We start from the raw sequence: 26,890 nt of genomic DNA on the forward strand, positions 1-26,890 counted from the left end.
TTAGTTTTAATAATTGCAATTAATTTTTATTTGTTGCTCCTCTGCAGAAATGTTTAAATCGGCCGATTACAGAAAGGGAACAAAGATAATATGCAGAAATGTTTAAATCGGCCGATTACAGAAAGGGAACAAAGATAATATGCAGAAATGGTTCACATACTGTACATAAAAAAACACATTCATTTAGCTATTCAAATAACGTATTTAATACAAGTTAATATTTATTTTCCACTTTAGAAAATAATTATAATTTAGAGCTACTGTACTTGTTTGGACAAACAAATGGCTCATCAACCTTTCAATAGTTGCCTTTGGGTTTCGTTTGCAGATGCATTGTTATACAGTACATTTCAGACTAATATATTTAGGAAAAAACATATTGTAGTGCAGTAAGACAGAGCAAGAAACTACATTTTTCAAGATTTTGGCCTAGATTTAATCAGATCAAGCATTAACCGTCGGTAGCCCACACCCGCATAGCTGATGTTTCTGGCGGTGTCATAAGTGTAACTGCGTTGGAGCTGTCAAATCGGTGAGCAGCTGCTCTTGATCATTGTCACGAAGCCACACCCATCCCACTCGCATTAGAAGTTCGGAACGAGAAAGTGTAGGCTGTATAGAAATGACGACACTCAAATAGAAAATCATTAATCGATTCATTTCTACCAGCCTAATCGAGGTGTAGATGACATCTCACATTCCAGTGTTCGAAATTGTAAACGTGGCTGCATGGAATTTCTCTTAATGCCACCTTGGCCAACTTGGTGCCACCAATGGCAATGTCCGCATTAGGTATAATGCCAACAGCCACTTGTGGATGTGACAGCTCTACCGCAGTTCCACCTCCAACACCAACAAAGCAACCGCCAGGCGGATGCTGGCTAAAGCGGATCTGATTGAATAGAGCCCTTTATCAATTAATTTGGCTTCCGAAAACACATCAGCTGAAGCATATTACAGGATTATGGTTTGTGTTATGTTTCAAATGACCATTGTTGTCTGACGACAAAGCATACAGGTTAAATTCTCATTACAATTCATAACGTGATTCTCCCAGGGCTAAGCATTGTTTTGTCAGGTGCATATACTCTGCCCAAAAGTGCATTGTAGCTTGTCCTTAGAGGATAACTATTGACTTGAGAAAATACTACCATTGAGTTGTATCACTGCTGGAATATACAGATGTATGTTTGTGAAATGGTCTTAAAATCAACCAACATAAACAAGTTCTGCTTTTCGCGGTCTCACTCATTACCTACGTTCTTAGGTACAGATCAATGAACAAGGCACCTCTAGCATTTTTAAGCATCAACACTGTCATATGAATAAGCAGCACATTACACACGGCAGCATTCAGGTTTCACCTATCCTTCACTTTCAACGAAAACGGGTCCCTTCAATGTATTGGTTTACGTTCATCTATACACAGTACAGTTCATTCCTTTTACAACATTCATAATGTTATCATGAAAATGTGCTTCTTCCATCAAATGAAATCTTACATTCTGAAGAGGGACTACAACACAGAGCTAAGGGAAACATTTCTTGATCTCAAATGAGTAGTCTGTGAAATGGAAGTTGAAGAAGCAAATATTTTCCACCATGAAAACATGACGGTGAGAAACAAATAAAAGTTTATAAATTCAATAAATAATAGTAAGAGCTTCGCTGAAAGCAGAGGTAACATAATCAACAAAAAAACACAACCCCTAAGCCACTGTTTTATCCCCAGCTATAACCACCTGAGAACATCTTTAGTTTTCTTGGCTGAATCCTGTTCTGTACACATGACCTAGCCTGGGGGGCGGTGAGCCAGTGGCGGGGCGGGGGAGGAGCTAGCGGAGTGGATCTGTGACAGAGCTGGGCATCGGGGCAGGGGAGAATGTAAGAAAGGAAGGGGCGTCTGTCTGACTGTCTGCTCTGACCTGACTCCTCCATCTCACCTGCTATGGCCACGATGAGGCGGGCATCAGCTAACACTCAGCTGGGCGAAGCCAATCAACTTCACGTTGTCTGGGATCTCAGTGTCATCACAGCCAGAGACCTGATGGAGGAACAGATCAACAGGGTTGGTGTGGGCCATGAAATCCTAACACTTGCGTACACCACAACATTACCAGACATGATCCAACACCCAATGAACAGCTGTACCCTAACAATACAGATTGGTTTTGGGACTGATCCTACTTTAAGTAGTAAGCCACTATTTAACGGATTAATATTATTTTGACCTCTTTTGCTCTTAAAATCCTATAAACCAATAAAACTTGAAGTACAGGAGATTTGTCCCCTTTTTAAAGGGCCATGAAGACATGAGCGCAGAGTGGAGGAATTACAGTCCTTCAAAAGATAATTTGCCAATGAAACATTTACGGCGAGAGCTTTGAAAAGTATCTACACTATTTCACCTACAGCCAAGGTGGTAGAACAATGTAATTCCTCCATTTGATAGTAGAAAATGCTTCATATCATCCGTGACTACGTCTTTAACAGCTCTATTAATTACTACATCAAGGTATCTTTCATTACCGTTGTTACTAGAAATCATGTGAAACAAGCAATGCAAAATGCACAAAGACAACTGTAATTTCCCTTCAGGTATTCATTTAATCTAATAACTAACAATATTCTGATGCAACATCTTCTACTGTGAAGGGTTGCAGTGCAAACTACTGTGCTGTGCTTTAAACTGAGAAAGATTGGATATGTTCCTTGTTAAAAGCTTTATGCCTATGTTGCACAGGTCTGTGTTGCATTTAATCATGATGATATTGGCATCCTGAGACCTGGGGGGGTTTCACAGGCAGGAAAAGCTAAAAGTGATCCAGAAATATCAAAGCTCCCTATCATGTTCAATGCTTTTTGTAAATGAGACGTGCCGTTTGAAAAAAGAACATACAACAAACAGAGAATTATTTTGTCTGCATTTGAGTTATTGGCATGGCTAACTCCACAAAAGCCCTTTTTAAATTTTTATTTAACTAGGTAGGCTGGTTGAGAACAAGTTCTCATTTACAACTGCCGAGGTTGGAGTAGCCAGGAGGAAGGCATGGCCAGCTGTTGAGAAATGCTTGTTGAAGTTTTCGATTCTCATGGATTTATCAGTGGTGACCGTGTTACCTAACCTCAGTGCAGTGGGCAGCTGGGAGGAGGTGCTCTTGTTCTCCATGGACTTTACAGTGTCCCAGAACTTTTTGGAATTTGAGCTACAGGATACAAATTTCTGCTTGAAAAAGCTGGCCTTTGCTTTCCTGACTGACTGTGTGTATTGGTTCCTGACTTCCCTGAACAGTTGCACATCGCAGGGACTATTCGATGCTATTACAGTCCGCCACAGGATGTTTTTGTGCTGGTCGAGGGCAGTCAGGTCTGGAGTGAACCAAGGGCTATTAGAAAGGCCTGCTCGCAGAAGTGTTTCAGAACTAGAGGAGCTTTTGCTGAAATATAAGTGGTATTTTATTGAAAGTTCATTAGGAGAGTGAGTGTGGCTAAATATGGCTAAATTCTAAACTCGTTATGCTCCTATGCTGACCCACAAGAATGCCTTATTACTGGTCAGACACATTCAGAATGGTTTGAGTGCAGTCTTGTTATATATTTTTCACATCGCTATCCCCCTGGAAGTGGTACAGCATGAGTCAGTGGCCTGATGTCTGCCCGCCACCAGCAATTTAGAGCTGAGAATGGAGAGATGTTCTGTCACTCCCCGGATAGACTGGTGGGTCTGTCCTGTGGTATAAACCCTCTTGGTAAAACGTTCGGAATTGTTCTCTGAGCGAAGATAATTATTCTCACTGTTGGAATGTGTAGTGAAACCACAAACATAGTTCAGTGTTTTTAGTCGATATTTGGAGTTGAGTGGCTGTGTGTGATTTTGTGCCGTCTAGAACTGGAACACTGTGTTAACAAATTGAAATGGGAAAGTGCTCGGGCCAATATATTTAACCAGCCATGCCCCAGCCAGCAGCACAGTCTGGATGCTGCTGCACTAACCCCTCTGATGCAGTTCTGCACACCAGGGAGTATCTCCAGCGACATTCACCAGCTGCTGATAAGACGTACATGGCAGAAAGGTCAAATAGTGATGTACTGTGACCAACCGCACAGATGTTGTTTACCTCATCCACACCTTCCAAAAGGGTGCTAATAAATAGCCCTAATATTACAGCAAACCCACCGGGAGCGGCATTAATTGCTCCCTTAATTCTTCTCTGTCGAGAATTTGCATTGTTCCGCTCGTTGTCGATCAATCACATAGTGGTGTGCACAGAGGGAAGCATATGTGCAGATAAGGAGTGTCAACCATCAGTTATTTCACTTAGAGGACAAAGTCAGTACCGCGACACTGTCATCACAGGTTTCTCCCATTCTCTAGCACCAGTGCTCATTTGGGATTTGAATGTGTCAGTATTTCCAGACACCACCACCCTAAAGCATTGTTATTTAATTGGTGTGAGAAATATTTTCTATGTAGCTTGAGAGTTGTGGAAGTCAATCAATTTGTGTGATGTAACGTTCTGGTTTTTGGAAGCGTCCCTCTTACTTCATGTACTGTAGCTAGCTTGAGACATGAGGTGGTGTGACATTTATCATCTGGGCACTCACCAGTTTAAAGGTCAACACTTTGTAGGTGGTCGGGTCATCTACAATTTTCTGAAGGTTAGCAGCAACTGAAAGGTAATGTCATATATAGAGTATGTGTTACTAGTGTTATTGCACAGTCACATCAGATTATCTACCATAGATCAAAACCGTACATCACTGCTCTTATACCTCTCATTGACTTTGAGAGGGATATGATTCTTTTGAAAATACCAGTCCTAGGTCAAATACATTTGTCAAATACGTTTACATACTTGAACCGCACTTGATTTAGTTTGCCCGGTAAAATTGTCCCAAATGCACCAACTCCCGAGTTAAATCAAACGCATCTCAAATACTTTCAAGTATTTTACACATGTATTTGACCTAGGTATGGAGAATACATGCTAAGCATGTGGGTTTAAATAAGCCCTGCATTACATCAGAAAACAAGGATGAGACTTTTACCGACAACAACATCGTGTCCATTGACGAGGCCAGCTGAGAATAGCTCCTGGGAAACCCCATCGGCAGTGTCTATGGAGAGAATAACATATAACATTAGAACCAGGTGAGAAGTTAACATGTGACATACGGTACTACACTTCAATACTACATCAAATGGTGCTAACCACCACATTCTAACATTAGCTTCTTCATTGTCTGCACCTCTTACCTCGGCCAGGGGTGAACTCAAACCGGATGTCATTGAGCTCCTTCTTGGAGTTCCTGGCGAGAGAGTTGGGAAGGTGATAAGTATTTAAGATGAGTCACATGTGAACAGACAGTGGGTCCAGGATCTGGTTATCCTGTTTGTGCTTTACAACTCCATGGCATGACAACAATAGTCAGAGGAGTTGGCTACAATACAGATCTGGGGCCAGGCCAAGAGTCCCCGTGTGTTCTATTTGATTCAGACTGTCTGAAAAGGATCCTGACAAGCAGACCCTCAGGAACGGAAAGAGTGGAAAGAGACAGCCCGTCTACCACATCGACACTTTAACTCTCTAAGCTTCACACACTGGGCCATGTTAAGCCCATCGTTTTCCTAACTAACTGCTTAAGTCAGTGTTACTTCTAGCTACTGTAATATCCCACCTGTATTTATTTAAGGACGACACAGTTGGTGTAGCATTAGTGGTAAAATGTTTATACTTGCACGTGACTCATGTATATTAAATAGGCTGCAATGTAAAGCCCAATAAATGTGATTATTTTGAGTTGCCATGATGGGGGTAAGTCTCATGAAGAGTTCCAAAGAACAGCTGACTGATGTTTATAGTAAACAGCAGCCTCTCTGTGCATTGGCCAAACCCTCCTTCTGGTCTGTGTACCAGTGGTGAACATGCATACTGTACAGGTTGGGCAAAACTCATCTACGTACTGTATATAGCCTATTGTGGTGACTACAACGTCATCAAATCAAACGTTACTGGTTGCTTACACACATATTTTGCAGATGTTATCGCAGGTGCAGAAAAATTATGTTTCTCCAACAGTGCAGCAATACCTAACAAAACAAAACGAGCAATGTCCGAGTCAGGAATATAAAGACCCAGTCAAAAGTTTGGACACCAACTCATTCAAGGGTTTTTCTTTAATTGTACTATTTTCTACATTGTAGAATAACACTGAAGACATCAAAACTATGAAATAACACACGTTGGAACATGTAGTAACCCAAAAAAGTGTTAAATGTAAAATATATTTGGATTTGTTTAAGATTCTTAAGTAGCCACCCTTTGCCTTGATGACAGCTTTGCACACTCCTGGCATTCTCTCAACCAGCTTCACCTGGAATGCTTTTAAGGAGTTCCCACATATGCTGAGCACTTGTTGGCTGCTTTTCCTTCATGCTGCAGTCCAATTCATCCCAAACCATCTCAATTGGGTTGAGGTCGGGTGATTGTGGAGGCCAGGTCATCTGATGCAGCACTCCATCACTTTCCTTCTAGGTCAAATAGCCCTTACCCAGCCTGGAGGTGTGTTGGGTCGTTGTCCTGTTGAAAAATAAATGATAATCCCAGTAAACGCAAACCAGACGGGATGGCGTATCGCTGCAGAATGCTGTGGTAGCCATGCTGGTTAAGTGTGCCTTGAATTCTAAATAAATCACAGAGTGTCACCAGCAAAGCACCCCCACACCATCACACCTCCTCCTCCATGCTTCACGGTGGGAACTACACATGCGGAGATCATCCGTTCACCTACTCTGCGTCTCACAAAGAGACAACGGTTGGAACCAAAAATCTCAAATTTAGACTCATTTCATGTTGATATGTGTCTGCTACTTGAACTCTGTGAATAATTTATGTGGGCTGCAATTTCTGAGGCTGTTAACTCTAACGAATTTATCTTCTGCAGCATAGGCGACTCTGGGTCTTCCTTTCCTGTTGTGGTACTCATGACAGCCCGTTTCAACCATCAGCGCTTGATGGTGTTTGCGACTTCACTTGAAGAAACTTTCTTGAAATAAAGGTTAAATACATGAAGAAGAAAAAAAACTCCATGAAGGCCATCCAGTGAATTTCCATATTTGTCACATGCCCGATTGATCCTTTCCGAAGGTCAAATGAAGTGTTGAAATGCAGCTGAAACATAGAATATAGCAGCTCAAATGCGTTGTATAATTGATTTAATGTAAAACAGGTAGAACCTTTTAATCTTTCAGAGGGTGATAGAAGTATTACAGTAGCAGGAGGTTGGCTGAGGATAATAATGTAAAAGGGGGACTTGTAGTTTTACTAGTTCCATATTGTGTGAAGGAAACATCTGTCTGTGAGCTCTCCTGGCTCAGAGCTCCCATCTGGCTATGAACTAAAGCAGCCTACTAATTCATACAGCTTTCTTATACAGCAACTTCAAACCAGCAATGATGCATAAAGTTCCATCTGCATGTTTATCCTATGTCAATTTTACACTGTACTACCCCATCTTAAATTCTCTCTAACATTGGCATTAATACAGTACATGGAGTCAGTATAACAACAGCACAATGACTGGTAGCTTCAAAAGGAGGGGAGTGGCTGGGCAGGCTACTGTACACAGCGTTGTGGGAGTGGGATTAAATTGGGCTGTACTTAAGATGCATAAATCACATCCATCTCCGCCCGCCTGGTAGCTCTTGACCTACATTTTACAGGAGATTTTGTAAGGAACATGCTCCGACACATCTGTGAGGGCTAACTTAGTTCTGCGAGATAGAGCGAGAGAGAGATAGAGAGAGAGGCAGTAGGAAGAGAAGTAGGAGTGGATTTCCATCAGCTGTCTGTGAGTCAACTTTACTTGTCCAATTCTGCAGATTCACAACTAGAGAGAAGTCAGGGGTGAAACTTGAGTTTAGCAGATGGATGTAGGATGAATAAGATCTCTCCAGTTCATCCACGGACAGTGGGAGAGCGTGCTGAAAGTGTTTCTGCGGCCACATCTGTGGCAGAGGACCTGAGCCCTGCGTCTCCAACTACCAACTAAGTCCGTCTCCAGAGAGATCGGCAGCAGATTCCTGGAAAGTCCCTGTCAGATTACATTGTAGGAGGTAAATAGATCGCAGAGGACAGTTGGAGCTAAGCCGCACACACAGATTGAGAAACCGTTTAGAAGTTTTAGGGATTTTATGTGCTACTTTTAAAAACGTCAATCTTCCAGAGTCTTACTAGGAGTGTTAAGATTTTCTTAAACAACTGTGTTACTATCAACCCATCAGCACAGGGACAGAATAAGCCATGAATAAACAGACAGAATAAACCATGATTTTGCTCAGTCAGCTTCAAATCCCAGCATCCCACACCTTCCAAATGAATCACCATGAGACGTCAGTGGGCACTAACAAGCATTGGGGCGATTGGAGTGTTTACCAGGTAAAGCATGAGCTGAAATAATTAATATAGAGAGGTCTTGTATCTACTAAAATAGATTTCCCCTGGTAGGCAAAGGGGACTCAGGCAAACACTTGACTGGCAAACACAGAGAGTTCCATTCAAGGAGGGGAGAATCTCCACTGTAAAACATGACAGAATGTCATCACTCCCTGGTCCCCTGAGTAATTCAAGTAATGTTTGTCTATAGAACAATTTAATACTCCTGAACTGCACTCTGACACTGAAGCTGTTTGCAATGTGTCCTGTCCAGTCTTATGATTGGTATGTTGGGGAAAGTTAGCTGTAAAGCTCTCTAGCACAGAGAGTGTTCACTGCAGTTCAAGGCCGAGGCCAGGTAAACAGATGGTCTGTTGTGTATAGACTACACACAGGGACTGACAGTGACCAGAAATCGGCGTTGACATTTCTAACACACCGGCCCATTTTTTTCCTCGATGACCCCACACCTGCCCATTTTATTCGTTGAGGCCCCAATTATTAGCCAGTTAATTATAACCCCCCCCCCCCCCCCCCCCCCCCCCAAAAAAAGAGAAGGTTAGACAGGCCCACCAGGATAAAAATGGACCAGCCTATCTGGTATTTGTCCGAAATGTCAGATGGTCACTCCGCCCCTGACTACACAGGAGAACTCTAAATCCTGTGTGGCATTGACAGGTAGATTATTTCTTAAAACACCAACAAACAATCAATACACACATCTGGGGAGTGTTTGGAGTCAGAGGGAAAGTACTTCAGAGCTCCGGCCTTGGAAAAGCCTACATGAACGGGCCCACTGTGTGAGAGGAGATAGTATTAATGTGCTAGTAATTAATTTTCAAAATAAAGGAGAGTAATTTGACTTCCTCGTGGGTTTTAAATGAATGAGTTTACACACGGCAACGCACAATAATCAAAACTTTTTGTCTGAGTCTACACAAGGCAGGATGGGCTGTGTGGGCATGATAACACCAGCCCATGGACAGACGGAATAAATATGCCACATCTGCCTGGAGCTCTATTGGTTAATTGTCTGACTTCTATCCTCCCATGATTACATACCCTATTGAATCAGCAATCAATTGCCAGTGAGGATGAAACGTCAATATCTGTGCCAAAGTCTTTCTTTCATGGAGCAGATCAAATGTTCAATTTCTTCTGTACAAAATAAAAAAAATTAAAACAAATAAATAAAAATGTCAGCTCCCAGGTCATTCAAACTTTTCCTGTCATTCTTATTGTCTTTTAATAGAAGTTTCCTGCCGGTTCCAAGTCCCCCAACTAAACTATTGACTTCACAACTGCCACCAGTTTGCCGCCAAAATATTGACAACAAATACATAGACTCAGTCAAATAAATACAAGTGTAAACATTTTTTAAAGGATATTATGCTGAAACCCTCATATTAAGCACCAATGGTATTCACTAAATTCATGGTTTATATTTAGGATATTTTACAGCTTTGTCATTCTGCTTTATGTTTTAAATCATCTTATTTAATTGTGTCATATATTTTACATGTGATAAGGCCACACAGAGAGCCAGACATAATTACAGACACCTTAGATAATCTGAAGTACCCATAAAGGCCACTAGACATCTTGTGTTAGATTACATGAAATCCTTGAAAGATATCAACATTCTGATAGTTTCCATGTAAAATTAGAACATTTCCAGTAACATACCCTGCCTTTGCAACCCTAGCCGTGGTCAACTCACCATAGCATCCCATCTGAATACAATTCTCGAAAGAACCTTCATTTATGGGTTCACGCTAGCATAAATCCCTTTCTAATCAGCCTTAACATCCTTATCAGTTTTGGGAGGAGAATTTATATAGTCTTGTGTTTGTTCTTTCAGATGCAATTAAGTTTCTCAAATGAGTTTTGTATTTTTACCCAAGAGAACCCCACCACCACACGACGCAGCTCTTATACCACCAGAGCTCTGTTCATGGTTTACTCTCAGTGAAGCAATTGTTGGATTAAAACTATAATTACATTTGAAATCTGCATTGATTATTATGATTACAAAACTGAAGCCTAAGAAACTTGTCAATGCAAGTCTTTTGTAAAAACAACGAGATACATCTGGTTACTATTGTATGGAAGAGTATAACATAATATTACGATCGGTGGAACGTGGTGTGTCCCATCTGACTGCCGATCAGTCACTGATTCAAATAGAAAGACGTACCTAGAAGAGAGTGATTACTGTAATTCCATTGTGACTGGAAAGAAACAACGCCGGCACTATTCCATATGGGCTTAAATAATGCTATAGGTTTCAGGTTGAATCAGGTTAGATAGCTCCAACAATTTCCCCGTCTGTTTCCCACAACATAAATTCACTTTGAATGGAAATAAACTACACTTATCTCACTTGTCCTACTATTATGTTAACTAGATAGTCAGCACAGAAACAATGGAAGAATTGTACGAAAACATTTCCTCTGCTCCCTGGGGATGCCCTATGAATTATTCAAAATAACATTCCTTTCTGTGATTCCTTTCACCAAACATGCACCCTCAGTACCCTCAGTACATTTTCTACAGGGACCTCCAAGCTCTGACTTTTATGAAGCTTTAGCCTTAATCCTGTTGTCAAGCTCTCACTCAAGACACGTCGTTAAAAGACGGATTTCTGGGTTTCTAACATCTGTTCCACCCGTCCTCTCAGACAAAGAGGTCGGTCGTTCTCCGTCATCTGTCCTTGCGAGTACGGCTGCATCCAAAAAAGGCACGCGTCAAAAGTATTTCCCCCTTTTACTGTATCTGCTTAAGGACCTGTTTGTCACTCATAGTCTGACCAGTGCCCATGTCATCTCCTGAACCTCTGGGGACTGGGTACGGCAGACGTCTTTTAGGCTGATGCATTACAAACTGTAGTGGCAAACATATTTTCTGTCAGGCGGAAAAGAGATGGTGAGTGTAGATGATGGTGTTATAACGGAACACTTGTTTTACTGCACTGACTCAGGACTGTGGAGAATATATAGTATTGCGTTATACCAGTTTACGACATATTCAAAAGCTGTGCAATGTCACCAATGTAATTCAGCCCAGCGAATCAAATGTAATGTAATGCTCTTTCAAGTGCTCCCAGAACTGCTTTTACAGTTCATGGACTAAATGGGGTTATATAGAAATCTCTCCGCAAATATATCCACATCATAATTCTACATAAAGTGTCAAAACCGATTGCAACAAAGCCCCATTATTGCTCTATGGGAGATTGGGAGTTGACAGGGCTAAGCTAAAGCCATTTGAGTTTATCTGAACAAGTCCTTCAGCCAAAGGAGGGCTTGAAATTGAGAGTCCTGATAAATGTGCTGCTCTCCCTGGGCTGCTGCATGACAGGGACTGACTGTTTCAGCACAGATCAGAGGTGTGGATCTTGTCAGTTTACTTTGGACTTAATCTACCAAGACACACGTCACTGCAATCCTTTTGCTGTGGCGAGACTGCCCTCAGCGCAGAGCAGGATTGGTTTAATACATAGCACATACAGCAAACCACTTATTAGCAAAAGATACATCGCTCCCCATACACTGCCAAGGAAAACAGCCTGAAACGGCTGCAATGAATAGAACCACGGCCACTGACAAATAACGACAGCCCCACTGCTCACAGAACTGTCCATTTATTTACATGTAAAGGTTAGAATAATTACACTTCTCCAGTAGCCAGCCCTCCAGTTGGCCTGCTGTTGGCATGCAGTGGAGAGGATGGCTTTGTGTGTTGCACAGTGGGCCTGGGGAGGGCCCTTCAGATGCTGCCTGCTATCTCATCGACCCAGAGCCTACTATGCTACACTGCACCCAGTGCTGTATTTTGCTCTTCAAGGGGCAGCAGGCAGACTTCAAACTGTCCAGAAATACTCCATTGTCCATGTCTGTGGCAGACATCTGTGTGTGTGCGTGCGTCATAGTTTTGCACATTTGCCTTGCATATCCTGCTTTCAGACGGTGTTTAAACCTGCTTCCATTTTGCTGTGGGGGAAGTAAAACGGATTTAAATTCAATGTAATAAATATAAACTGCCATCCTCTTGGGAAAGGATTTGACTGCTTGGAGGAGTCTGAAGCCTAAACGACACTAGTTATCATACATGTATCATAAAAGGACAAAATATATAAAGACTGAGCCTAAATCTAATCCTAAACATATTCCATATTGGTCACAAGTCTTACTACAGCCTTGAATTGTCTTTTAGCAATAGGTCTTTAACCTGGCAGATACGTCCCAGTGGCTGAAAGTGTCTGGACTAGCTGAAATGAAGGTGAAGTCAGATCAGGTCAGTGCTGGTAAGTCTGGTGGCAGCGCAGGTCATTAACAGCCCTCTAATTCAGTCCCTGAGAACACAGTAATGTGGAGCGGGGCCAATGGAAAGTCAATCGAGTGTAACACTCGCCCTCTTCCAACCCAACCTCTCGGCCAGATTAGAGAGACCAGATCCTCGGTTAAGTCAGATCATCTCTTTAGAGAGCCAAGACATCATTATGTCATCATTAGGTCTATGAGCAGCAGGGTACATGTTGAGTGATCCTCAGACCTCTGTTTGGGTGAAGCGGACTTAAGGAGGATGAGGCCAAATTGAGACTCTGCTTACCTTAGCCTTAGGACCATATTTAGAGCACCTTGAATATAGGGCCCTGTGTTCTTCTCAAATGGTTGAACCTGTAAGTAAAGAGTGAGTCAATAAAGCCAGAAAGTACTCAATATCTCCTGGAGCATTAAAAAAAATATAACTGACTATACACCGGTTAAACTACAAAAGCAACAGAAGAATACATCAGTTATATCACACAAAATACATTCAATATATACAGTGTATTGTATTGATGTATTCTGACAAGATCGTTGAGTTCTGTTTTTGAGGAGGCACAATCCTTTGACTGGGCCCTGACTCAACAAAGTAAGAACCACAGTAGCACTTATGGCCTCGAGCCATATCACACTTTCTGTAGCCATGGGGACAGTGTTGTGTAGGCAATGAAGCTTGCTTGGTTCCTTGATCTGATCTACAGGCTATGCATAAAGTAGTCTATTTTGTATTGATAAGTAAATACAATCTCAGTGACTGTTCAAACAACAATGTAGCCTTATCAATTCCCCCAAAAATGTATTTTGTTTAGAAGTATTAACTATTGATTCCAGGCTAGTGGACCAAAACTTGTGTGAATACATTCAAGTAGCATATCAAACTAGGACAACGTTGTAGGTTACACCGGCAAGTATAAGAATATTTGCCAGGGCATATTATTTCATTATAAATCTGATTATTTTACATGAAGATGTGGGAAGCTAAAAAGTTGTTTAGCCAACTTGCTAGAAAGGGAAGACAGCAAGACAAGACTCTTTTTTTGCTTTCACAACAAATAAGACAACAAGAATTCACCCAAAAAAGGTATTTTGTTAAGAATGAATAACTCATTTTTACAGGCTATTGTGAAACTACAGAACTTGCTGTAGCCAACTAGCTAGCCATGTGCATTTTTCTCAATGGCCAAAACATTACGTTTTATTTTTAGTTGATATGGGAAAGATCACAAAAGCAGCATATCAAACTGAGATAATGTTTTAGGTTATGTTTGAGGTTATTATTTTAAATTATAAATCGGATTATTTCACATGGAGATGTGGGAAGCTAAAAGGCTAACTAGCTTGCTATGTTTTTAGCCAGGCTAAACCCGCCAGGCTGCCAGCTAGCTCCTAGTAGCAATGGAAGGCGACTTCCCCCGTTTTCACAAAACGAAAAGACCAAAATAGCAAAATATTTTATCACCCCCTTGTGAACGGGAGTGGGACCGGCGAGGATATATGTTACTAAAAGGTGTCTTCTACTCCAGAAATCCCACTCCACCCACGCGCACGCAGTGGAGCTTGTAGTAACCTTAACAGCTAAGCCCTGAGCTGGCAGTGTCAGCAGGACGGCCATTTACTCTGACTTATTACTGCTGAAAGGGCCCCTCCATGAGCCTCAGGGATACTGGCACATACTCACTCAAACACACACAAACACACACACTCAGTGGTGCATCAAGGTCACTGAATCATGACAAATAACATCTGCCTCTGTTGCTGCTCCTGAAAGCCTCACCTGTGGATGCTGAATGGATAGCCCTTCAATGGGAATAGTGTTGGCGTTCTCCTCATCCTGTGGCGCAAAACGAAAGGCGTACAGTAAAGATATAGCATATACTAGTCCTTTTTTCTGTGCTATAGAGGAGCATCGTTAGCAATAACAAATCTTTGCACAAGATTAGACGTCGCTCATCTCAGTCAGCAAATAGAGAAGTCAATACAAAACAATCCATATGTAAAACATTTTGTTGTTTTTGAACAATCAATCAAATAGAGAAAGCATGCAAACACGTTCACCCTGGGCTTAAAATCAATGAGTCCGAGAGATTGTGGCGGGTGAGATGTACTAGGTTTTTTTCCCAGATTTAATCATTTATACACAACCTGCTCCCTGTTAAGGCAGGCAATTGGATTCTCCAATGATGCCCTTTGTAAAGTAATCAAATCATACAGGAAGAAACAGGGACAAAGTAAGTCTATTAACCTTGTCAATGTGCAGGTTTACATACTTATAAAAATCAATCTTCCCCCACATTTCAGCTGAGGATCTGTCTCAATGATGTCAAAAAGACACTAACGATGATAAACCATGCATATGTGTTTATAGAACAGAAAAGAGCTAACTTACGTCTTCGTTTTCATCTTCGTTCTCCTCTCTGACCCTTCGCGACTGGAAGGCAATATAAAACACAAACAAAATTATCTTCTCAGTCTTGACAAATCTAAATATGACTGCCAGGTGTAGAACTCAATCCCTGCAGAATAATTTGCATAATGTCGCGGAGGCAACTGAACATTCAAAGCTGAAGCATTTGTCACATAATTGCTTTGTGTAATTATTCCCTGTAAGAGCCATTCAGGTTATGCATCTATATCAAATAACCTTTTGAGCTTTGATCATGGTTGTCTTCCCCTCTCCCTCCTCAGCCCCCTACAGCCATCTTCAAACCCTTACCAACTACCTATAGTCTTGTGACTCTAGTGACAGCTAGCTCACTGCTCTCACAGAGATCCATGCAGGATCTAGGACTGTACAAAGGCAAAAAAAGGAGAGTTTCATGTCTTCAACATGACCCTCTGAAAAAATGGTTCCCAAAGGGTTCTTCGGCTGTCCCCATAGGAGAACCCTTTTGGGTTCCATGTAGAGCCCTTTTTACAGAGGGTGCTACGCGGAACCCAAAAGGGTTCTACACTACATGTAACCCAAAAGGGTTCTATCTGGAACCAAAAGGGTTCTACCTGCAAACAAAAAGGGTTCTTCAAAGGATTATCCTATGGGGACAGCTGAAGAACCCTTTTAGGTTCTAGATAGCACATTTTTTTCCTAAGAGTGTAGTTGTTCCATTTTTCTCCAGCCTGTGGCTTTAGTTTGGATGCGCATCTCTTGTCATGGTCTCACCTACCCTGCCTTGATTGACAGCAGCCTTGCCCTCCTCGCTCCCCTCGTCCAGCTCATCATCACTCCACTCCCAGTCTCCGTCTTCCGTCTTGTGCAGATGGCCGCTGGACCCTGGAACTCTCCTCACCTGGGCCAAACACAGCACAACTGTTAACACACACCATCAAACTGTAGGGCGGAGAGACAAAACACATTTAGTAGCATACCCCTTCTGAGGTTCTCTCACTAAGTCAGCACAACATCAAATGTTATTCATCTGTCTTATATGAGTTTGTAGGATTTTAGAAATATACACTCGTACTATTGAGAGTGCAGTTGAATTGACCAAACATTGCACAAACACTAGCTTGGGCTTGGATTCCTCTCTGAGAGTTTTTAAGGTCTACAAAACGGCTGCTGTGAGCTAGCAGAAAACAAAAGAACAGAGAACACCAAAACGAAACACAGAGAAAACAAAACACAAAAACTCCTTAATAAGAAGCTAACTCTGGATGAATCTAAGCGGAAGCACCCAGCATTCTAGAGCTAAGTCAAAGAACATGTACCCTTCTGACGGCATCAAGTTCTTTCTCCGAACCTGACACAGAGCCCATGCTCCTGGAATTCTGCTCTGGCTCCTTGAGCAAAACAAAAAAGCATCAGTCCACTGTGTGTGGATGCATGTGACAGTTCAGTGGCCTGTATATCTCTCTACACACACACATATATGGAACCACCAAGCTGTCTATGCCAAAACATGTGTACAACTACATTTAGTACTATAGGAACAGGAATGTCAATATTTATGAGCATGCACATTTAGAGAAACACACAAACAGAAGATATGGGATTAAGTACATACAGGCAAATTACAAGAGCCATATAGATGCAATGACTCTAAACTGTATTATCTGTGTGCTAATGTGGGAAATCACTCAGCATTATATCAGTATTATTTTCCAACTTTCAATTACGTAACACATCAGTGACTGCTGCAGCCGACCACCCTCGGTGTCAGCCTCTAGAAATAATCTTTGCTCAGTACCTCCTGCAGGTCTCCCTCTTAGGAGATCAACTAAGGAGCAAGGGTGCCCTCTGCTGGCCAATGAACAACTGCTGAAATCCTGTCCTTTGCCTGGAGATGAATGCCTTGAATATTACTATTTTGTATTCAACTCTGGTTGAATTAATACACCTGCACAGCCCATGGTCCAATATGTACTTCTCTATAGATTGCTAAATCACAGTCAACCCATGTTTAGAACTTCCCTTCTGATGTAAAAATGTACCCTACACATTAAACTCCTTGCTTTTCTATTGCAAAATCTACCTTTCCTTGCTCCTCTGGGGAGCGACTCCAATGTTTAACAAGCCTATAGCTCGTGGGAGCAGATTCTTAGAGCAGAAAAGGGAAGACAGGAGAGAGGGGAGGCTCAGTGAAGGGGCAGGAGGAGAGAGAGAGGGCAGGAGAGGAGAGAATTAGGGACGGGCAAGGGGAAGAGATACTCAAGGAGGCGCAGTGGAGAAATACTGAGGGAGGGGCAGGGGGAGAGGCCGAGGCAGGAGGGAAAGAATGGAGGGAGACTCAGGGAGGGGCAGGGGAGAAGGGAGAGGGGGCTACCTAGTCAGTTGCACAACTGAATGCATTCAACAGAAATGTGTCTTCCGTATTTAACCCAACCCCTCTGAATCAAGAGAGGTACGGTAAGAGAGGAGGCAGGGGAAAAGGGAGGCTAAGGGAGGGGGGAAGGGAGTCTGCAGAAGGGGGCAGGTGATAGACTGGAACACAGTTTTGACTACTCCTACAGTTTTGCTTCGGTACTGCAGCATAACTGTCGCCCGGCTCAGAAAGACAATTTCCATGCACGGCCACATAGGGAAGTCAAATTTGAAAATAAGACACTTTAGTCATCACCTTTGTGCACAAAACATCCATTGAATTACTCAAATAACTTTCGCTGGGGCCAATTTTTTTCCATCACTCACAGCCGAAGATATGAACATTTTATATTCATCCAATGGCTGCCATGTTTTTGGATGACGTGGCCGCTGCTCGCTCTGCACCCTGTGCGCACTGAGTGCTAGTGCGTATGTGATGGTGGTCCGTATAAACTGGATGCAACTCGGATATAGGCGGTCCATGAATCAGCGTATGCAAATGTGAGTAGATTATCCTGTAAACAATGGTCGGACATCTTGGACGCAGTCTCCAGTTCTTATTAAACCTCAGTGAGAAACAGAAGGGGGGGGGGGGGAAGCAGGGAAAGAGACTGATCTGGTCCATGATGTGGACAGGTCACAGTGTCCTGAGATGACAATGTTTCTGCTAGGTTTCTTCTCTGTGCAGGCTGGCCTGTGTCTGCTGAGTGGATAATGTGGGTGACTCTCCATAGGTCAGAACAGCACACAAGCAAACCATTCTATTATCACAGAGGCAACACAGAGGACACTACTCTATGACTCTCACTCCTCATCTGCAATCAAGTGAGACAGACTCAACACAGCTCCATTACTGTACGTGCGAACTGTGCATTTACGCCAGAAGACAAAACTGTGATGTGTTCGCAGGATCAGGATTGGCTGAAAAGGGCATCACGATTACATTACAGCCTCAGAATAGAATACTAATCATTGTACTGTCATGCTCCAATCAACCATAATCTCACATTAAACTATGTTCCCAAATTGAATCAACCCACACGATCTGAATGATTGGGACTGTTGTTCTGACCAGCAACTGTCCACCCCTCCATCTGACAACTCTGTCACGAGTCACTTCCCTCTCTATTGACATTATGCGCTGCTAAATGGTTGTTTCGCGCGACACCCAAGCCCCCCCCAGTCACCCATGCCCCCCCCAGTCACCCAATGTCCCCCCCAGTCACTCAATGTCCCCCCCAGTCACCCATGTCCCCTGCCCAGTCACCCATGTCCCCTGCCCAGTCACCCATGTCCCCTGCCCAGTCACCCATGTCCCCTGCCCAGTCACCCATGTCCCCTGCCCAGTCACCCATGTCCCCGCCCAGTCACCCATGTACCCCCAGTCACCCATGCCCTGTCAGTGAATTTCCATCCAATCCGTTCACCCTGATCTTTTTGCCTCCTGAGAATAGCAGGATGATGGCATACCAAACATCAGTCTTGCCTGCCACACTGCTGCATCCCAGTTGGCTGTGACCGCAAGGCAACTGAGCATGCAAATGGTGTGTTTAAGTGCACCTCTCCGTTACCTAACCACTCACGTTAAATCCCATTTGTCTTTGTCTCTGCCACTTGCAGTGAGCGTCTGAGCGACATTACAGACCACTAATGCGTGAGTTGTCAGCACATCCATTCTGCATGACTGATATTGTTCCAGCAGTGGCTCATATTTGCAGCCACCCCCACATAACAGTTGGAGCACAAAGTGAATGAAGTGTTGAACAGAGAGAAACAGAGAGAGAGAGAGAGAGAGAGAGGACACTCGATGTCTGTTGACTGGTGGAGAGTGTCCTGCCAAACCTTAGCATACTTTGTTCATAATGTTTAGTCAATATTGGGATTGCTTTAATGGGAATTATGTTTGTTTAGACATTACCCTTTTGGCTCTCTGGGTTATGTTCGGTGCTCTGCATAGCAGCTTTTCAATCAGATACTCTCTGTTCTGAAAATGAAAATCACAACCCGCGTTAAAAACATCAACCTACCAATTCTTTACCCCACCAATAGAACAGGTACAATTCTGGCAGTAAAAGCATACCTTGGCCTTCTGGAAAAATTTACATTTCAAAAGTTCTGTTGCTGTAGGCCTAAAGAGAAGCAAAATACATGGAGATATAAGAACACTTACAAATCATTGGCCTGGAACTGAATGTACCATTCCTACAATCTGTCTGTGTGAGAATATATATCTTATTGTGTGGGTATGGGTGAGACCACTAAACATGACTGTATTTCAGGACTCTCTTGTAAAAGTGGATGATGCTCTACAGAGACTCGATCACCACCCAAGGCCATCAGAGTTACTGTATCATCAACCGGTGACAGAGTCCACAGATATACAGTGTAGGTCTAATGCAGTTCACAGAATGGCAGATATGTACAAACCTCTTGGCGGGCTCCTTCTGAAGGCACAGGGTTATTAGCTTCCTAAATGATTTCCCATATTTTTTCAGCATCTCTTTATCCTCCACACCCGTGTCTAGGGTGGGGGGATCATTCTGTAAGGTCAGCATTAAGACCTGGGAAGAGAAGAGGAAGGGTCAAAAGCATGCACGCGGTCTCTCGGTAGTTATGTAGACACAGGGTAGAAATCTGCCTTTCGTGGTTCATTAGTTAAGATGTAGGCATATTCCACTGGCAGCTGGATATACAGTGATCAGGCTCACCTTCATGGGTGGGTATCGGTGGTAAGGTGCAGACCCTGTGGCCAACTCTATGGCAGTGATTCCAAAACTCCAAATGTCTGCTTTGAAATCATAGCCTCGTACCTGTGGGCATAGCAGCACTACTGTTAGTGTTGTACAGTCTATGTGAAAACAGCTGGTAGATGTTACTAAAACTGGCCACAAGACAGTCTCACCTGTTCCATTACTTCAGGGGCCATCCAACATGGTGTGCCCACAAAGGTCTTCCGTACTTTGTTTCTGGTCATATCCCCTCCAGTGGCCAAAAAGGCACTAACTCCAAAATCTATTGGGGAAATATGTATAATTCAGATGAAATGCATTGATGTAATGTTATACCTAATTAACATCTTATAAAACTGAATATATTGATGCTATGCAGTATTTTCACAACTATTTCATGTTCTCCACCTTATTCAAACTGTGCACACTCAATATCTTCCGTTGCATTCATGTTAGAAAGATTTTCTTTTGAGTGTTTGTTGAATAAAGGTCATCCAACTATATGACAGAGACCGTAGGCCTCTTGTGATTTATGATGGGGGACCTGTTTGACTACCTTTATGTTCATGTTATTCAGTAAATATTGTGAACTACTTTTGATTGCTGAAGTCTGGCGTTTTGTCTATTATGCTGTTGAATTAACTGGATGTATGGAAACATCATAAAAAGTCATATATAACTGTGGTAAGTGAGCGAGCTGTGAGAACAGAATGTGACAGGTGAAGGTGGGGTGAAATAGGGACATTACTCACACACCTGCAATCTGAACAGAGCCGTCCTCTCCCAACAGGATGTTCCCAGCCTTCACATCCCTGAAGTCACACACAAAAACACCCCAGTCATGCCCAAACAGTATCTCTCTATGTAAGTGGGGCAGCATCGATTGCATCAATGTGTGTAAATTTGTTTTGCAGCCTGCTGTCATTTGGAACACAGACCAAGGGGGTAATAGTGGTTTAGTTTTTTATGACCTTGACATCCAGGAAAGTAAAAAATAAAATAAAAAACACAACCTATGTGTGATCAAAGTGAAGTTCAAACAACACAAGTTCAAACAAACTATGTCAATAAATTACATTGAAACAGAATAGTCAGCACAATTTATCTAACACTATGTAACTCCTAGATTACATTTTATAGTTTCATATTTTGGAACTTTTATATTCGATCTTCCGTTAAAAAATTTAAAAAATAAATCATATATATATATAAATGTTTAAACTCCAGGGTATCTTACCTGTGAATCTGTCCATTTCTGTGCAGATAGTCAAGTCCCTCAAGGACCTCTTTTAGTATGGTTGCAATGATGAGCTCATCAAGGACTCCATTTTTGTGCTCTCCTTTGCTAAATGTATGCTTTATTATATCCAACATGGATCCTAAAAAAAAGAAGCAGACAGAAAACCAGAGTGCCCACAATGCCCAAGGCTGACATGTCATTACATGTCAACTATTCTGCCTTAAGCAAGTTTGTTACAGTTGAAGTCGGAAGTTTACATACACCTTAGCCAAATACATTTAAACTCAGTTTTTCACAATTCCTGACATTTAATCCTAGTCAAAATTCCCTGTTTTAGGTCAGTTAGGATCACCACTTTATTTTGTGAATGTGAAATGTCAGGATAATAGTAGAGAGAATTATTTATTTCAGCTTTTATTTATTTCATCACATTCCTAGTGGGTCAGAAGTTTACATACACTCAATTAGTATTTGGTAGCATTGCCTTTAAATTGTTCAACTTGGGTCAAATGTCTAACGTAGCTTTCCACAAGCAGTTGGGTGAATTTTGGCCCATTCCTCCGAACAGAGCTGGTGTAACTGAGTCAGGTTTGAAGGCCTCCATGCTCTCACACGCTTTTTCAGTTCTGCCCACATCTTCTATATGATTGAGGTCAGGGCTTTGTGATGGCCATTCCAATACCTTAACTTTGTTGTCCTTAAGCCATTTTGCCACAACTTTGGAAGTATGCTTGGGGTCACTGTCCATTTGGAAGACCAATTTGCAACCAAGCTTTAACTTCCTGACTGATGTCTTGAGATGTTGCTTCAATATATCCACATAATTTTCCTTCCTCATGTAGCCATCTATTTTGTGAAGTGCACCAGTCCCTCCTACAGCAAAGCACCCCTACAACATGATGCTGCCACCCTCGTGCTTTTCGGTTGGGATGGTGTTCTTCGGCTTGCAAGCCTCTCCCTTTTTCCTCCAAACATAACAATGGTCACTATGGCCAAACAGTTCTATTTTTTTCCAGAGGACATTTCTCAGAAAAGTACCATCTTTGTCCCCATGTGCAGTTGCAAACCGTAGTTTGGCTTTTTTATGGCGGTTCTGGAGCAGTGGCTTCTTCCTTGCTGAGCGGCCTTTCAGGTTATGTCGATACAGGACTCGTTTTACTGTGGATATAGATACCCTTGTACCTGTTTCCTCCAGCATCTTCACAAGGTCCTTTGCTGTTGTTCTGGGATTGATTTGCACCAAAGTATGTTCATCTCTAGGAGACAATGTCTCCTTCCTGAGCGGTAGGACGGCTGTGTGGTCCCATAGTGTTTATACTTGCATACTATTGTTTGTACAGATGAATGTGGTACCTTTAGGCATTTGGAAAATGCCCCCAAGGATGAACCAGACTTGTGAAGATCTAATATTTTTTTCTGAGGTATTGGCTGATTTCTTTTGATTTTCCCATGATGTCAAGCAAAGAGGCACTGAGTTTGAAGGTAGGCCTTGAAATGCATCCACAGGTACACCTCCAATTGACTCAAATGATGTCAATTAGCCTATCAGAAGCTTCTAAAGCCATGCCACAGTCAACTTAGTGCACAGTAAACTTCTGACCCACTGGAATTGTGATACAGTGAATTATAAGTGAAATAATCTGTCTGTAAACAATTGTTGGAAAAATTACATGTCATGCACAAAGTAGATGTCCTAACCAACTTGCCAAAACTATAGTTTGTTAACAAGAAACTACTTTTAATGACTCCAACCTAAGTGTATGTAAACTTCTGACTTCAACTGTGCCATCTTTAATATTCATTACAGCCATTTACATGGTGGGATGCCACTGCACATAGGTCTACAGTGAACTGGTCCAAAGGATGGACAATCGCTTGTTGACATTTGATGAGATCAATGTCCTGACATATGAAAGAACTCACAATGTAGTCCATAACAGTGTTTATGTGTTATGTTATTATGGCCACTTTCAATGCTTAGTGTGGGAGTAAAAAAAGAGATGGCAGCTATATTTTGCTAAGATGTTGAAGGTAAAAAGCTTACCTCCACTCAGAAGTTTCATGACTAACCAAAGTTCATCCTTTACCACAAATGAGGTGTAGTAGGTGACAACATTTGGATGGTTGCATTGGCTCATGGCTTGAATTTCTTTCTATTGTTTAAGAGGAAAGAGGCACACATCAGACAAAATAAAGTCAACAACTTTTGACAACCTTTCTTATAACGAGAATTGTTCATTTGTCATTTACTTCACTAAATATATTACTTCCAAATACACAAAGTAATAGTTTACCAAATACTTAATAATGTCAACAAATACTAATTTCTTATTCAAATGGACACAAATGGACACTTTAGTGTAGCACAGCCCTCACAGAATAGCAAAGTAAAATTACTGCTCAATCAGGAAAGTGTGGGCCAGAGAAGGCCAGAGGCACTGTGGACACACACAATGAAAAAATTGCCTTTATTTATTGTTATGCTCACCAATAGCTCATCCATGCTGGTCTGGCATTTCTCCAGGTTTATTCTCTTTATGGCCACGCGTTCTTGTCTGGGGGTGCAGAGGGCAGCCTGCACTACGGCTGTGGCCCCACTGCCTGGAATCACAGACAAATAGAGGTGCAATTAACAACCAGGACAGGAGACAGTACATGACAATACAGTAACATCAAAAGTGACCAAGGTGAAAAGCATAAGGGATCATTGACACATGCAGGATCATTGTTGGTCTGTTTGGGATATTAAGCCCTTTTTGTGACATTTAAATGATAAATAATGTGACTGCAACAACAATGCAGAGCACCATTGCACCAATACAGTATGTACAAACATATTTTCCAATCATATGCTAAATTCCTATGCATAACAGTCAGTGTATCCAAGACAACTTTGAGAAGAGGGGTTGAGCGAAGAACCAGGCAACTCTAAGCTATAGTTATGTTGTACTAAGAATGTGACACAGTACATACCATGCCAACTGCTGGTGACAGGTAGGAATGAGAGGAGATCGGACTGCTCAACAGTTGATTATATGCACATGACAGATGACGAACTAGCCACAGCAGCTCTTGGCTGTAGTAATGCTATCCCTTATCAGCATTGAATCGGTTTTCTTTAGCTGTCGGTGTCAGCTCATCTATATGCAAAATTCATATTCATCCCTCTGGACAAAAGCTAATTAGACAGATCCAAATGTCTCCCACAGTTTGCACGTGACAGAATTCTTAAATGAGCAAAAAAAAATATTTTGGGAAATGACCATGAATAAGTGCATTATAGGCCTACCAAATGAAGTCTGATGTTAATACCAGTAGAGAGAGGTTGTGGAGAGTAATGCTGACCAGCAGCGAGTGAGCTCAGTACTGTAACCGGTTCTATAACTCCTTGATGTAACCTAATAGAAGTGCAAATACACCTCGATGACCTACGAAACTTGACTGACGTGCTGAAACAATAAACTAAACATTCCTTTCCACTGTAATGATTTAGCTATGGATTATAGAATAAAAAATGATCATATTGCTTCCTCCTATAGGCTCACTAATATTTATAACGGTGCTTGGTGAGGCAGGGCAATATATTAAAATGTATTGAATTGTTTTTACAACTATCATAATTAAATTGACATGAGAGGCTATAGGTCGAATGGGCTGTTTGTGATTTATTGTCCAGAGCAGTCGCTAATCTGTGAGAACTATTTTTTCTTGTAAGTAGGCAAAAATGTGGCATAACCAAATAACAATACTCAACATAAGTCATCACAAAAGACCTAAAATAATAATAATAATATTCATAATAAAATGGGACTTTTGATGTAAGAGTAGACCCTATGTCTAACTTCAGAGTTGGCATGCAATTGAATATCCCTGCTCTACTCAACGACACCATGCCATTCCCGTGAGGACGGCAGGTGCATGATCAAAACAATTACATGCGATTTTCATTCAGATGATCCATACATAGACACATATATTTCAATATAGCCTAGTGGACACGTGCCATAATTGAGCATCGTTCGGCATAGAAGAAATCGACTGCATTAAAAACGCATTTACATGAAATGGCATTCCTACCCATATACATAGAACTTTACCGTGACTATAAATATCTCTCTATGTGATGAAAAAAGTGGTTTCCTCTTACAAGAAGAAGCGAATTGCGGTTGTTAAGATCCGCATTGCAAAGCATTACAGAGACGCTGTTGAATATGAAAAAGCCGGTAGGCCCTCGTCGTCATTCACCACTGATAACCGGCCGAGCCATTTCCATGGCGAAACATTACAATACAAACAATATAATCATATCAAGAGGTAGCCTACCAACCTATGACTTCCTGTAACTCGTAAGACTCCCTGGTAATTGGCCAGCTCATTGTCAGCACTGGTTGCGGATTCTGGACAGGAGCAGGAGATCCGCCTTGCTCCGCCATGATGCTGCTGCTGCTGCTGCTGCTACTGAGCTACTTAGCGACCCCAGACCTTCTCCTCCTGACTACAGAAGTGTCAGCTGCTGCGGAGAATTACTACGGCCTGTGATGAAAACATCCGGAAATAGCCGCGCAACTTTCAGCACAAAAAGACGGAAATAAATTATAACGCAAAATCATGTCCAAAACCGTGCACTTGAATTTGTGATAGGCCTATAACATTTGGTCGTTTTAGAACAATTTTCAATTCCAAAAGTGAACGTTTTGTTTTTGTAGTCGCCAAATTAAATAATGAATCAATCAAATAAATTGCCTATTATTTGTTGATAACTTGATAATAACTTAATTTGAACCAATTCAGTTGTTTTAAGCCTACGGCATTTCAGCTTTGGCTACAGTTTAGCCTGAATGTTAGATTTGTTACAGATCTATTTTGGATCACGCAGTGATGAAGATGTGACATTCTATCCTGGATCATGAAAGTTGCTACAAAGGATCACAGTGACCACTAATCAAATATGTCCACTAGATGGCAATATTATACCTTCAATCACATACAATGGCCATATAGACTTATGTACTCTTGCGAAAACTGCTTACACTAATAAAATAATGTTTGCCTTTTAATTAATATTGATTAAATGAAAATAATTATTAAATGTACATTAGCCTATGTATTTACACTTATCCATTCATTTATCCTATTATAACATCGACATTGACAATTGGCCCAGCGTTGTCCTGGTTAGGGTTTGGCCGGTGTAGCCCGTCTAGCATCACTACTCTGGACGGTTCTGACTTAGAATATGTGGACAACTACAAATACCTAGGTGTCTGGTTAGACGGTAAACTCTCCTTCCAGACTCACATTAAGCATCTCCAATCCAAAGTTAAATCTGGAATTGTCTTCCATTTCACAACAAAGCATCCTTC

The 26,890-nt window shown here is 41.8% G+C and overlaps 1 protein-coding gene across 5 annotated transcripts; it reads right to left on the minus strand.

The window, feature by feature from the left end:
• LOC110520082 (STE20/SPS1-related proline-alanine-rich protein kinase) lies at positions 1 to 26,194 on the minus strand. 5 transcript variants are annotated; one of them, XM_021597117.2, is made up of 20 exons: positions 25,855 to 26,191; positions 24,016 to 24,128; positions 23,572 to 23,680; positions 21,525 to 21,666; positions 21,044 to 21,099; positions 20,461 to 20,570; positions 20,267 to 20,368; positions 19,986 to 20,119; positions 19,639 to 19,687; positions 19,477 to 19,542; positions 16,466 to 16,537; positions 15,925 to 16,047; positions 15,150 to 15,191; positions 14,538 to 14,594; positions 13,047 to 13,114; positions 5,258 to 5,310; positions 5,050 to 5,118; positions 4,606 to 4,670; positions 1,944 to 2,044; positions 1 to 1,564 (listed from the first exon to the last, which is right to left on the minus strand). In XM_021597117.2, exons 1-19 carry the CDS (start codon positions 25,958 to 25,960, stop codon positions 1,970 to 1,972), a joined length of 1,611 nt encoding a protein of 536 aa, XP_021452792.1. In that variant the 5' UTR covers positions 25,961 to 26,191; the 3' UTR covers positions 1 to 1,564; positions 1,944 to 1,969. The 5 variants fall into 5 exon arrangements, with proteins under 5 accessions (XP_021452792.1, XP_021452791.1, XP_021452793.1 ...); XM_021597116.2 differs by having other exon boundaries at positions 1 to 2,044; positions 25,855 to 26,190; XM_021597118.2 differs by lacking the exon at positions 16,466 to 16,537 and having other exon boundaries at positions 1 to 2,044; positions 25,855 to 26,184.
• Between the last annotated feature and the right edge of the window lie 696 nt (positions 26,195 to 26,890).

This window comes from Oncorhynchus mykiss, chromosome 3, assembly GCF_013265735.2.
Source record: "Oncorhynchus mykiss isolate Arlee chromosome 3, USDA_OmykA_1.1, whole genome shotgun sequence".
Lineage (NCBI taxonomy): Eukaryota > Metazoa > Chordata > Actinopteri > Salmoniformes > Salmonidae > Oncorhynchus > Oncorhynchus mykiss.

What these genes read in the sequence shown, in the direction of transcription:
- LOC110520082 (XM_021597117.2), bottom strand. Translation starts at nt 25,960, where the DNA reads ATGGCGGAGCAAGGCGGATCTCCTGCTCCTGTCCAGAATCCGCAACCA. An exon ending in AGAAATGGACAGATTCACAG is followed by an intron (nt 21,100 to 21,524) that starts GTAAGATACCCT and finishes GTGTGACTTCAG; the next exon opens with GGATGTGAAGGCTGGGAACA. An exon ending in ACGAAGATGAAAACGAAGAC is followed by an intron (nt 14,595 to 15,149) that starts GTAAGTTAGCTC and finishes TTTGCGCCACAG; the next exon opens with GATGAGGAGAACGCCAACAC.